The sequence below is a fragment of the Pelophylax lessonae genome (genome assembly GCF_965119305.1).
Source record: "Pelophylax lessonae genome assembly, chromosome: 1".
Taxonomy (NCBI): Eukaryota; Metazoa; Chordata; class Amphibia; order Anura; family Ranidae; genus Pelophylax; species Pelophylax lessonae.
Window position 1 is genome coordinate 650,610,852 of NC_138768.1, and position 14,680 is coordinate 650,625,531.

Genomic DNA, 14,680 nt, shown 5'->3' on the forward strand with positions numbered 1-14,680 from the left:
AGTAGATCTAGTGGAGATATAGGTAAGGTCATGTACTGATAGCTAATAATACATGTGACTTGGTTAGGTTTTGTGTGGGTTTTTCAGTTCTAAAATATTTCAGCACAAAAAACTGTTATGGAATCTATTACCCACAATCATTCCTCTGCATAATGCTGAAGATATGTTAATAAAGGTCCCCATGGTAGAACTAGCAGTCGGCCCCCTGCCAGAGTTCTGTCTCTGAGCTGCCCTGTTAGATACAGCATTTAAAAACCATTCAGCATAGTTCTGGGTCATGTGGTCATCATGACAGCCAATCATAGTAATCACATTACTTTGTTTACACACTACCCTAGCATTGTCATCATGACAGCCAATCATAGTGATCACTTTACTTTGTTTACACACTAGCCTAAAGCTGGCCATACATTATACAATGTTCTTATTCAACTTCCTTTAGAATTAAGCCTGGTACACACTAACAGTTGATTAGCATATCCAGATAAAGGCAGTTGAAGTTAGAAGCAAGTGTCTGGTTTTACCAAAACACTTGAGGTTAACCCTGCCAAATTTTGGCAGTGACTGATCCTATGCGGTCTGCCTCATTAACAATTAGTAGGTTTTGGGAAATAAAGTGGAATTAGCCAGGCTTGGCTTTTATACCATATTGCTTTAAACTCCAACCATCCACAAGTTTCCACTCCTTTACTCTATTTATCCCCACCCTTGAACGACCCCCTGCCCCCATACTCACCTAGTTTCAGAAATATTCAGGCAAAGATGTATGGGGTCCTCGTCTCCTGACTCTGGGCAGTCCTCCAAGACAGTGTCAGCACCATCCTCTACATCATTTTAGTGTGTGTGTAGGACATTGTGGTGATGTGTGTGGATAAATTATGTCCTGCATTTCGGGATTTGAGTTGAATGACCTGTGTATCATACTACCATCGAAGAGGATAGGTGGACAGCAAAAGGGGCAAGTCTGCTAGGGGATAGCACAAAAGATAGGGTGAGTACTGCATCAGCAGCTGCATTTTTTAAATGATAGGCTAGTGACTGAAAGAAAAAAAAATCAAATCACTTCAGTTTTACACAAAAATGCAAACTTGGTGGTCAAAAACAGTACAGAATTAGACAATTTATGGCTGAAGTGAACTTCTGTAGGTAAAAACGCCATCAAGGTGACATACTGTATATGCAACACGAGCTGGCTGAAAACCACTTTTGTATTTCTGTGTGCTGAGATATTAAACATCTAGATCAATCAGAATACATATTCACTGCATATGTCAAAATCAAGAAAAGCTGGATCAGTAGCTCAATCTGTAATGTATTTGCATCTGAATTTCATGGTTGTATTCACACCAATCACACTACAGTTGATGTGCATTGACACGCGTTTTGTAATGTTTTGCTTTGCATTTATGTGCATTACTTTTACATAGCAGAATTCAAAATACTTTATTTTTCTGTCCCTAATGCAAGTTTAAACACCAAGTTCCATTCCTAACCAGCACTCGCCAAAGCTTGCTGGGCCTGTTAGAAACCATTTATTTCATCCGATCATTGTGTTGAGCCTGCGCTGAATAAAGCTGCTCAATGCACATCATGTGAATGGGCCTTTAGATGAATTATACAGAGATTTAGGTGTAAGCATAATGTGAAATATTTAACCAGCATGGGTTTTTAAATTAGACGTGTATTATATTAAAGTACTGATTATAATTTTGAAGTTCTACGTGAAGCCGTCTATGACAATCACTGTGATTACATATAAATATTTCAGTGTGCAGTAATTTGAGAAACTTTTGGATACAATCCTAAAACTCAAGCAAAGCAACTAAACACATGATTAAATTACATACATGCTGGAATTTGATGTTATTTGCCTGTTCCTATATGTCCTTTGAATATTACTGATGCTCTTACGTTATTAGAGGGGTATACTCTATCAAAAGCCTATATTGACACAAATCTGCCCTGTTTGTTCTTCATTCAGACATGTTTCTTTTATTATATTTTTTTACATGATGGTATGATGTCTGACTGCATACTGATTATTGCTTTTGTACCCTTCCTTTTTCTACTTTATACAAAAACCAATAAAAACAATGAACGTGAAATGCATTAATGCAAACTGAGCATTTGTAATTCTATTTAATCAGTCTTCCACACTGTACAGCCAAAAGGGTCTCTATTAAAAATAATCAACAGTGTTTGGTCAACCTCACTGTCCTCAATATGTGGACTGGAAAGTAACAGAACAGTAGGGACAGTGTGACTAGCTCACAGTGTTATTCTTGCCTCTTGTTATGACTCCTGGTATACAAGGGAATATAAAGGCAGATTTCATGTACTTACATGTTTCTGTATATAGATATAAAAAATATGTTCATGTTATAAATTTTAAAAAATAAATAAAAAGGTTAATTGTCATTTTTGCCTGGACTTCAGATTTAAAGAAAACCTGTATGTTGGCCTTAAAAAGAATAAAAATATACGTGGCTAACTTTAAGTGATCCTGTTCTTTTCCCAAGCAGGTAAAAAAAGTTACTTTACTTCCCCACTTTCCAGCAGCATGTACTCAACCTTTTTTTCCCAAATCTCCCATCCCCTCCAACCAGCAGCAAAGTCAAATACTTGACACTTCTGTGTATGAGAGCATGTGACTTTCTCCCCCGCACCATGGGATTGTGCCAGTGTCTCATTATTGGTCTATGGATGTTAAATGGGGTCGGTTTGGCTTTCTTTCCCTATTCCTGTTGGCTGAATGTAGGGACAGGGTGGGGGGAGTTCACTCTTAAATAACATTGATTATTTGTAATCCTAATGCTGCTAGCATTAGTAAATAGATAGGAAAGTATATCATTTACTTGTTTTAAACTTTTGTTTACCATTTCTTTAGTTACTTCCTGGTTTCCATGCTAGGCAGAAGTCGTCCTACATCTCAGGAGTCTTCAGGAGGGGAGGGGTTTGCGGAGCTGAGCACAGCCTCCCACCTGTATGCCTGAGCAGAGCAGATGGATTTCAGGAAGTAAATGCTACATGAATCATCTGCCCTTATTTAAGATGGCCGCAGCCAGAAATGCTAGGTGGGTGTTTTTTTAAAGTGAATTCTCAGGAAAATAAATCAGAGACATAGATGGATGGTAGAGTTTGCTTTGAAGAGTAAAATTATTTAAATAGTGTTTTATTTGTAATGCTCGGATGCATTGTAGTTCCGCTTCAAGTGATGCTTTTGAAATGTTTTGCTACCTGGAACCCCCAGTATGAAGGCCACCCCACCCATCTAGTCCCAGTGTGCTAGCCATTGGACTACTGTAAACCTAATTTTATGATTTAACTGTCTCGTCTGCATTATCAACATATTTGTATGTTGAATCCACTGCAGACTGATCTCACCAACCCCCTAGTGAATTATCCACTTGTAAAGCTAGCCCTCAAGACATTGCAGCTTGTTCTATAACCTGGTAATGTTCATTCTATACATATTTGTTTATGTTTTAAGAATGAATTTAGGCATTGCTGCTTGAATCCCTTTGTTATAACTTGCTGAGGTTTGTGTGTATATTAATTTAGTGTAAGTAAAACCCACCTATCTCCACAGTTTCGGTCTCAATCTCTTGCTCTTCTGCAACATCTTGCATCATAAAGGTCTCATCATCATACACTAGCACCTGGGCAGCATAGCCCTCCTCCATACGTGCACCAGGAACTGGTTCTACAATGACAGCAGGGTATTCGGTGACTTCAACTTCTTCCTGTGGGATCAGACAATTCCCAAGAGAGTCAATTCAGAGTCATTTTTAAGTTCTATAAATAAATTGTCTATTTGAAAAAAATCTGTAAATCACACAAGGGGGACATAAATATGAGCAAACATTTCTGTCTTATTCTACATACACAGCAATAAACAACTAAAAGGTTGTAAAAGTATGTGGCGCAGAAGGGAAGAAGATCACTTTATGCAGCGGCCGCTGGTGCAGGAGGGGGCAGTTTACTGTATGCAGCAGCAGCTGGTGCGGGAGAGGAGAAGTTCACTTTATGCAGCAGCAGCTGGTGCGAGAGAGGGGCAGTTCACTGTAAGCAGCAGCAGCTGGTGTGGGAGAGAAGCAGTTCACTGTATGAAGCGGCAGCTGGTGCAAGAGAGAACATTTTTACTTTATGCAGGGGCAGCTGGTGCGGGAGAGAAGCAGTTCACTGTATGCAGCGGCAGCTGGTGCAAGAGAGAAAATTTTTACTTTATGCAGGGGCTGCTGGTGCAGGAGAGAAGCAGTTCACTGTATGCAGCGGCAGCTGGTGCAAGACAGAAAAAGTTTACTTTACGCAGGGGCAGCTGGTGCGGGAGAGAAGCAGTTCATTGTATGCAGCGGCAGCTGGTGCAAGACAGAAAAAGTTTATTTTATGCAGCGGCAGCTGATGCGTGAGAGGGGCAGTTCACTGTATGCAGCAGAAGCTGGTGCGGGAGAGGAGCAGTTCACTGTATGCAGGGGCAGCTGGTGTCGGAGAGAGGAGCACTTTACCGTATGCAGCAGGAGCTTGTGCAGAAAAAGAACAATTCATTATATGTAGCAGCAGTTGGTGCTGGGCAAAAACAAATTTACTGTATGTATCGGTGGCTGGTGCCTAGGAAAGAGGAGCAGTTCACTGTATGTAGCGGTGGCTGGTACTGAGGGTGGCAGAGCACTTTACTATGTATAGTTGCATGTGTGTCTAACTGTTCCAGGAAGAGACCGTCCACTGGATTCACCTGCCCATACTATAAATGGCCGCAATCACACTATAGCTATGCACTGTATAAATAACACTTTCTTTACCATGTTTTTATTAGAGATTTTCAAAAACAGAAAACAAACCGCGGCATAAAGCACCATCCATGTTCAGTCAATATGGAAACAAGAACAGTGGTGTGTATTCCAACATAATCAGTACAGAAAAATGGAAAACAGAACGCTGAGAAACAATAAGTATGAGAATCTCTGTGGTTTGCTAGTGATGATAAATAACACTTTCATATGTAAATACAGCATATTTTCAAATATTAAGCACCTAAATCAAATTACCAATATACTTTACTGCTACAGGTTTTTTCCCAGTTTTTAGATTTTGACTGAAGTTCCTATTTAAAATGTGTATGATATTAGAATTTTCACCATATCCTCAACCAGGTTAGATAAGACAAAGACAGTAAAATCTTCTTCATAGATATTTTGCCAATTTACAAAAGTGGTTTCTTGTATTATTTACTAGAGAGAGGAATTTTTCCTCAAAGTAGTATAATTAGTTTTCACTGGCTTTTGTCATTGCAATTCAATATCACAACAGCTCGTGTCAAATGTTTATACACTGGAAAGAAAAAACATAATACACAAGTCAAATATTAATACAGTACAAAACATAGTATAATACAAATACAGTACATTCGTTTTCACAGGACTTTTACACTGCAATTCAATATCCCAACTGTTCATGTTCAAATTGTTATACCCTGGAAAGAAAACAAAATACAAACAAAACAAATTTTGACCTACCTGTAAAATTTCATATTTTGAAATACAAGACAGGATACAGGCTGGATACTCAAAGACCATGGGTGATAGACTGCTACCTTCAGGTGAACACTGTCAAAGCTTTTGAGGACCCTAGGCATCTCCCTATAACCCTACCCCACTCCATGAGTTCTCAGTTTTGTAGTAAGCAATACAGATTAACACAGGAAAAGAGGGGAGGTGTCCTGTTCTGTACCCCAAGGCATGTAATTTACAGGTATGTTAAAATAGCTTTTTTCTTAATTGTAAAGTACAGGACACAGGCTTGAAATTCATAGACCTTGGGACGTCCCCAAGCAACAAATAAGATGTGTGGGGAACAAAAAGGCAAACAGAACTGTGCCAATAGACCCAACAAGAACAAGGATCAACAGACCCAGTTCGGAGTGCTACTGCAAGCACCTTGGGGCCGAAATCTGCATGCAAAGAGGACTGGATATCCAACTAGTAGAACTTTGAAAAAGTATGATCAGAGAACCAAATGGTGGCCCTACAAAGCTGGGAAACAGAGAGTTGATGTCAGAATTCCCAGAACACTCCTACCCTGGTAGTGTGAGCATGTACAGTATCTCAGAAAAATGAGTACACCTCTGACATTTATGTACATATTTTATTATATCTTTTCATCTGACAACATTGAAGAAATTACACTTTACTTCAATGTAAAATAGTGAGTGTACAGCTTGTATAACAGAGTAAATTTGCTGTCCCCTCAAAATAATTCAACACACAACCATTAATGTCTAAACCACTGGCAACAAAAGTAAGTACACCCCTAAATGAAAATGTCCAAATTGGGCAGAAAAGGGTCAATATTTTGTGTGGCCACCATTTTTCAGCACTGCCTTAACCCTCTTGGGCATGGAGTTCCCCAGAGCTTCACAGGTTGCCACTGGAGACCTCTTCCACTCCTCGATGACGACATCACAGGGCTGGTGGATGTTAGAGACCTTGCACTCCTCCACCTTCCGTTTGAGGATGCCCCACAGATGCTCAATAGGGTTTAGGTCTAGAGACATGCTTTGCCAGTCCATCACCTTTACCCTCAGCTTCTTTAAGAAGGCAGTGGTCATCTTGGGAGGTATGTTTAGGGTCGTTCTCATGTTGGAATACCGCCCTGCGGCCCAGTCTCTGAAGGGAGGGGATCATGCTCTGTTCCAGAATGTTGCAGTACATGTTGGCATTCATGGTTCCCTCAATAAACTGTAGCTCCCCAGTGCTGAGAGCACTCATGCAGCCCCAGACCATGACACTCCCAACACCATGCTTGACTGTAGGCAAGACAAACTTGTATTCATACTCCTCACCTGGTTGCTGCCACACACCATCATAACCAAAAATGTTTATCTTTGTCTCATTTGACCACAGGACATGGTTCCAGTAATCCATGTCCTTAGTCTGCTTGTCTTCAGCAAACTGTTTGCGGACTTTCTTGTGCATCATCTTTAGTAGAGGCTTCCTTCTGGGACAAAAGCAATGCAGACCAATTTGATGCAGTGTGCAACGTATGGTCTGAGCACTGACAGGCTGACCCCCCACTCCTTAAACATCTACAGCAATACTAGCAGAACTTATACTTCTATTTTCCAAAGACAACCTCTGGATAGAACACGGAGCATGTGCACTCAACTTCTTTGGTCAACCATAGCGAGGCCTGTTGAGAGTGGAAGCTGTCCTGTGAAACCGCTGTATGGTCTTGGCCACCGTGCTGCAGCTCAGTATTTAGGGTTTTGGCAATTTTCCTTTAGCATCGGCCATCTTTATCTAGAGCAACAATTCTTTTATTCAGATCCTCAGAGAGTTCTTTGCTATGAGGTGCAATGTTGAACTTCCAGTGACCAGTATGAGAGAGTGAGAGTGATAACACCAAATTTAACACACCTGCTCCCCATTCACACCTAAAACCTTGTAAAACTAACGAGTCACATGACACCGGGGAGGAAAAATGGCTTATTGGCCCCAATTTGGACATTTTCACTTAGGGGTGTACTCACTTTTTTTTGTTTCAATAAATTTTTATTGAGTTTTTGTATAAGTACATGAAAAAACAATGCAAACATAGTCAAATTTGTACAAATTAACCGTTCGTAAGGGATTACAGCAAGCATAGCAGTTTTAACATGTAACATGTAACTGTATAAAGTTGAACCCGATAGGACGGGAGCAATGAAGGTCTAGGGCATTGCCCAGCACCCAGAGACACCACATCTGGGGAAATACTGTGTCTGAGGATGGTGTCAATGCCTGCAACCTTCTGCTGCAGTATCTCAAGGTGAACCCTTATATCATAGATTAAAGAGTATAACAATATACTTGAACAGTTTCATTAACAGTACACTTCTATGGTAAACCTTGGGTCTAATAATACTGTAGAAGCATTGCTGGGCGGGTGTACTCACTTTTTTTGCCAGCGGTTTAGACATTAATGGCAATGTGTTGAGTTATTTTGAGGGGACAGCAAATTTACACTGTTGTAAACTCACCACTTTACAATGTAACAAAGTTTCATTTCTTTAATGTTGTCAGATGAAAAGATATAATAAAATATTTACAAAATGTGAGGGGTGTACTCACTTTTGTGAGATACTGTATAGTGCAGGAGCTGCTCTTGGGAATAGTTTTTATTTAAACCTAGCGATGGTGGATCTTTAAACAGCTTGTCCCTTGTAAGGTCCTGTGGGTAGGACGAAAAAGGAGTCAGTTTTCCCTAAAGAATTTGTAGCTTTGAGTTAAATTCTAGAAGCTCTGACCACATCCAGGCAGTGAAGAGCAATCTCCTTTAGGTTGATTGGAGTAAGATACAGCTAGTTCTTCATTGTGGTGGAAGGCTAACACCACCTTAGGAATAAAGGAGGGTCCTGGGCACAAGAATACCTATGCTTTTTGAAGAATGAGGAATGGCTTCTTAGATGTCTGACAGATGTGACAGCCACCAAGAAGGTTAACTTGCAGGAGGAATCATTCAAAAGGAAGCTTCCTGGGTGGTTCCTGTAGTTCATAGAGAACCTGAGGTCCCAAAGAAGCACAGGGTGCTGGGAGGGTGGTTTGATCCAAGAAACACCTTTTAAAAAATGATTTACAAAAGGGAAAGCAAAGCCAGAGGTATTTGGAAAAGCATTGACAAGGCCAAAACCTAACACTTAGGACCCCTCAAGATCTGGGCTTGAAGCCTTGTTGTTAAAGCCAAAGACTGAGAAGATGGAATGGAGGGCCCTTATAGAGCAAGTCTGGTCTGTTTGGAAGGGGCCAGGGGTCATCATCATCTAGAAGTCATAGTATGTCTGTGCACTAGAAGAATGTGAGTACCAGATTCCTCCGGGCCAGTTTTGGTACACCAGTTTCTTCTCCTGCTCTATTTTGTGGTGCAGTCAAAGCAAACATCACAATTAAGAAAGAGCATACTGTACATTAATGTGTAGCGAGTCTAGGAAATATTCAGAGCCTCTAATGCTAGTGTTAAAGGATCCTTGGTCCTGGCCTCAAACAGAGATAACTCAGAATATCCCATATCCAGAGTCCCCATCTCTGGATGCAAATGGTAGTGCAACAAACTGGAACTGCATCTCCTACTGTGAAATTCAGAAAATGCTAATGGAGGTAGGTAAATTGGAATAGAATAGCATTTTTTTGTGAGACATCTTTTACAGGCAGCTTCAGCTGACCAGGCTTTGAGCCACAAGATTATACGCATGTGAACAGAAATCAGAGCCATTCTGGAGATTTGTGTCATGACTTGTTCTAGTGCATCAAGTCTAATTATCTGTGGCTTGACAAACAGAAATTGCAACAATAGCTAGTGGCAGAGCTGGTTCTGGGAGAGTAAAGACACATTCAGGAGTGTCCCAATTGAATTATTATAGGTAAAAGTAATATTTTTACGACACAGTAGGCTCTGGTGCTGGAACAGATAACTTTTTTGCGAACTCTTTTGCCATTGAATAGATTTCAGCAAGGATTCTCGGAGGGATGAAAATCTTTTCTGAGCTGACCCAATCGTCAGATTGCCCACACTATTTGTTCACGAACAGGGAATGCCTTTTTAGACTTAGTAAGTCCCTTTGACTCAAATGACAGAAGAGAATCAAGAGCAACAGTCCTTGAGCTTTTGCACACAGCAAAGTGAGCATATCAACATTGGCGGGCATATAGCATGAAGGCATGACATCATATGATTAGGAGCCAGGGGGTGAGAAATCTTCGCCGAGTCCTTTAATACCACCTTCAGGTCCTCTTTGTTTACCTTTTACAATAATTAGTCAGGTTAAAAGAAGATACAAGTCCATCTAGTTCAAGAGACCAACACCTCTATGTCTACTTCCTTTAGAGCAGAGATATCGGAATCTGACTGCGGTAGAGACTATAGGGGGGTAGAGAAGGAGCCTGCTGCATTTTAGCCCTGGGCAATGACGACTATAGTAAAGCTGTTGGCTGTCTGAAAAATTTTGACACAGTTGCAGAAAAATCTGCCTTAGTCAGGTAGACCACGGGTTTCGTGCCTGAGATCTGAGTGGTTGAATATAGCATTAAGCTTGAAAAGTTTAACATTGTATAAGTGAATAGTTTTCCAACACAACAGCATTTCTAAATGTAGGAACACATACTATACAGAAAACACATAAAAAGTATAAAGCAGGTAATGCAGACATTATGCCTCATTCTTGCTGTATGACTACAGTAATAGTCAAGGAAACAGGGTGACCCTGTCTTACCTGCCCATGTCACTGGTCCCTATATAGGTTCCAAGCTTTGCCCATCACAGTGGGCATACCTCTGAAGGGGTATTCAGGGTCTGGGTTCCATAGGAACGGACCATAGCCCTGGATCACATTTCACACTATCCCCATGGCATGTGGTTCCAGAATGGCTCCCAAGGTTTTAACAAGGTTGCACTGATCCATATGCACTGCTTTTATTATTGTACTAGAATACAAAAGGTAACGTAGTTGACTTAAGAACCCAATGTAGAATAATAAATTAGTCAACCTAAGAGTTATTTCTCAGTAAGGGGGAAGAGGTTCATTACCTCAGAACACTGGAGAGAGGTAGGGGCTTATAGGGGGGACACTCTGGGGCGTGTCCTCAAAAGCTTACCCAGTGTCTTATTACCTAAAAGTACCAGACTATAACCCAAAGTCTATGAATATCAAGCCCATGTCCTGTATTGCACGATAAAGATATAACAGTTATTATGCCAACTTTTATAAAATTTACCCTTACCAAGTACCTCACATTTTAAACTAGACACGTTGTAGCAGGAGTCTCTAGATATGATCCATTATTAAAAGCAAACTTGTGCTTACGAATAAGCCTATGCAGCTATGCATTTTGTAAAAGTACAGCCCAATACATTGGAATTAGCAGTAAACAGAATACTTACAGATACACACTAGCCAATCTAGTTTAGATTTTCTAAATGTAAGAGAAGTCATCTGGGAAAAATAAACTACATTTATGCTTCCCAGATCAATTTTCCCTGCTCTTAGATGTTCCTTCTTTAGAGCAGCTTTAGCTGCAGTTTACACGTGTTTAACGTACATCTAGAACGTCTAATCAGACCTGGGACACGCAGAATAGAACGTTAGTTGTGGTCATGTGCACTGCTCTATGCACATTACACTTCCCATAGTCTGTCTTGGCAGACAGTAGTAGATAGTGACAAAGTTCCTACGTACAAAACATAGCCACCATCTAACAGGAAGTTAGCAAAAAAGTGAATTTGGAGAAGGCTGACAGCAATAGAAGATGGTTACAATACACATAGAATTATTTTTTTTTTTTACTTAGTGTATTGTGTCAATTTAACAAAGTCTGTGTTACTGTTGGAGAGTTTCCCTCACTTCCTATCTAGCAAAAATTGGGGCCCAGAACAGTGTGGGGAAATCTCTCCATATGCACACAAGATAACAAAAATCTGACAAGGGTTCTAATCTTTCCCCACTCCATCCCTAACTTGGCAATAAATACACATTAAATTATATCTTTTATTTGATTGAAAACTTTCTAAGACAATTAAAAACAGTTAAAATAGATCTTAGTGAAATAAATTAGCTTTCCAGTTACTATAAGCAGCAAAAAGAGTTCTATATATTAAGATTATATACCTAATATGTTAACATCAGACCTGTTACACCCATTTAGGACAAGCTGTTTTTTCAACAATACTATTGTGTCAAAAATAGCCTACAATTGTCATGTCACGAAGCTATATGCAGATATCAGTTAAACGTGATTGATATGCAGCCATTAACCACTTGCCGACTGCCGCACGACTATTTACTGCGGCAGTCTGGCTCTCTTGGGCAAAACGACGTAGGGCTTTGTTGCTCACCCAGGAGCCTCTAGGGGGCGAGCGCGCCGCCGGGGGCGAGCTCCCGCCCCCGCTCGTTCCCCGACATCCCCGCGAGTGACCGGCGGCTCTGATGTTCACCGGTCACTCGCAATCTCCCGCTGGAGAGGGAGAAAGGCAGGCGGCTAATGTAAATAAAGCCGCCTGTCATTCTCCCTGATCTAACTGCAGAGACTACACGATCCTGCTATGTAGGATCGTATGTCTCTGTGGTTACATCACAAGCCACGCTCCCCCACAACTAGAATCACGCCCCTAGGGATACATTTAACCCACTGATCACTAATAAAGTTAACCCCTTCCCTGCCAGTGTCATTTTTACAGTAACAGTGCATATGTATAGCACTGATTACTGTAGTAATGTCACTGGTACTCCCAAAAGTGTCAAAAATGTCAGTCAAGGGTCCGATCTGTCTGCCACAATATCACAGTCCCGCAAAAAGAAAAAAAAAAAAAAAAAAAATCGCAGATCGCTGCCATTACTAGTTAAAAAAAAAAAAACAATAAAAATGACATAAATCTTTCCCATAGTTAGTAAACACAATAACTTTTGCACAGACCAATAAAAATACGCTTATTGCGATTTTTTTTTACCAAAAATATGTAGCAGAAAGCAAATTGGCCTAAAATGTTAAAAAATCTAGATTTTTAAATTTTTTTGAGGGGGGAAAAAAAATGTGAAAAATATTGTTATTTTTTCAAAATTGTTGCTCTTTTTTTGTTTATAGCGCAAAAAGTAAAAATCGCACAGGTGATCAAATACCACCAAAAGAAAGCTCTGTTTGTGGGGAAAAAAGGACGTCAATTTCGTTTGGGTACAGCTTCGCACGACCGCGTAATTATTTGTTAAAATCACGCAGTGCCGAATCGCAAAATAGGCCCTGGTCTTTGAGCAGCCAAATCCTCCGGGGCTTAAGTGGTTAACTGGACTCCAAGAACCCATCTGTATTAATTTTTCTGCCTAAAAACCCTCCCACCCTTACCACTTCTATGGATATCTATCCAACAAGACCTCCCAAACGTAGCATTCTTAGATTGTTTAATTAGAATAAAAGTCACTCTTGAAGATTAAAGCTGATCTCTGGGTAAAATCAAAAGTTACATTTGCAGCGGGGCTCTCCCTGTACTGAAAGGGTTAAATTTCCATTTTTGTTTAGGGGTTGAAGCCATTTTTCTGCTTCATTGATGGCAGGCATTCTGATGTCATCATGTACTATGCAAGACAAACAGCTCTGCAATTTAAGTGAGGATGCCGAGGGACTGCCCACAAAATGGAACAGAGGAGAGATTCAATTATTAGTTAGTCAGAGAGTAACTATGGGAAACAAAAAATGTTTATTTTTGCTGGTATGCATATGTCGAAGAACTTGTAAAAGACGGTTTTAAATTACATTGAGTAATGATTACACAAAAAGTGAAATCCTTCAATAAGGACCCGCTATCTTCTATATAGACTTTAAAGTTGCTGACTAAATCTGTATGCATCAAAGTAAACATGATGTGCAATTACAGATCACATCATGTGGTTTCAAGAATGCTGAAACCATCTACTGATTTTCTGAGCTCTTTAAAAATACATTACAGCATGAGCAGACAGTGGTAGCTAATCATTCATTCACTTTACATGGTTTTCTCACCTGTTCTGGATTCTCAACCCCATTGCTGGCAAAGTTTCCCACTGAGCCACCACTATCCACCACAGCCGAGGTCATGTTGCATCCCACAAGTCTAGCTGTAAACTAAGACTACACAATGGGCTGGCTACTGAAATCACCACTCGTCTTCACACTAAGCCTGGAAGAGATAAAAAAGTATTTACAAAAAAGTGCTACTTACTCAGAAATAATAAAAGATATATAGACTCACTACTGCACACAGAAAAACACAAGAATAACACAAAAAAAGTGCCAGACCAGGTTTCTTCAATCCTATACAGATTTACTGAAGAGTAATTGGTTTAATATATCATCAATTTAACATAAAAATATTGCTTTAATACATTTTGTAGATTAAGACCACAAACCTGGGTTAGTAATGCTCACGTAAATGAACCCTTGAAGTGGAAGTCAAGCATTAAACTAGCTTGTCTCCCTCCCTCAGCAAACCCCTATGCTGGCTAACCTGTGTATAAAAGATTAATGTACTTACTTATTTTCCGGTCCAGGCACATGATCTAGCTCCCTGTGTCAGCCAGCAGTGGCTTCAGGAGAGAGGGAGCACTAACAAATGGATGGGCAACAGCCTTTACAGCTGCTGTCGAGAGCTCTCTCCTCTCCCCTGCAGCTCCCGCTGGCTGACACAGGGGATCACCTTAGCGGACTGGAGAGGGCTGCAAATAGGTAAAGTATCTAGACATCTTTTTTTACACAGGTTGCCCAACATGGGTATTAGGAGGGGGAAGATGATGCACGTTTAAAGGATATAATGGAAAAGGCGAAAGTGTGTACACTATTAGAATTACAGAAACAAAAAAATGAATTGGAAGTTAGATGAATGGCGATACTGCCAGCTGACGCTCAGAGAAGATCAGAGAAAGAATTGCTTCCTTTTGAACATATTTGTGTGTCAGAGGACACAAAGAATAGTATCTCTAACATATATAACACTTTGGTGGCAACGATGGAATCAGCAGTACCACCATACATAGAAAAGTGTGAAAAGGAAATGGAAACACAGGGTGAAGATTATCAATTAGAGAAAAGCATGATGATGATACAAGGCTCAGCAGCACATATTAATACAGCTGAAATGCATTTTAAATGTATATCTAGGTGGTATAATACACCAGATAAAATACATAATT

The 14,680-nt window shown here is 40.2% G+C and overlaps 1 protein-coding gene across 1 annotated transcript in view; it reads right to left on the reverse strand.

The window, feature by feature from the left end:
• The window catches only part of ELF2 (E74 like ETS transcription factor 2), a 189,479-nt gene that overhangs the window by 102,157 nt on the left and 72,642 nt on the right, over positions 1-14,680 (reverse strand). The window contains exons 2-3 of the mRNA XM_082263655.1: positions 13,515-13,671; positions 3,578-3,743 (exon numbers count right to left, since the gene is read on the reverse strand). Of these exons, the coding sequence (XP_082119781.1) occupies positions 3,578-3,743; positions 13,515-13,589 (241 nt within the window). The 5' untranslated portion in view covers positions 13,590-13,671. The remainder of the gene's footprint in view (positions 1-3,577; positions 3,744-13,514; positions 13,672-14,680) is intronic.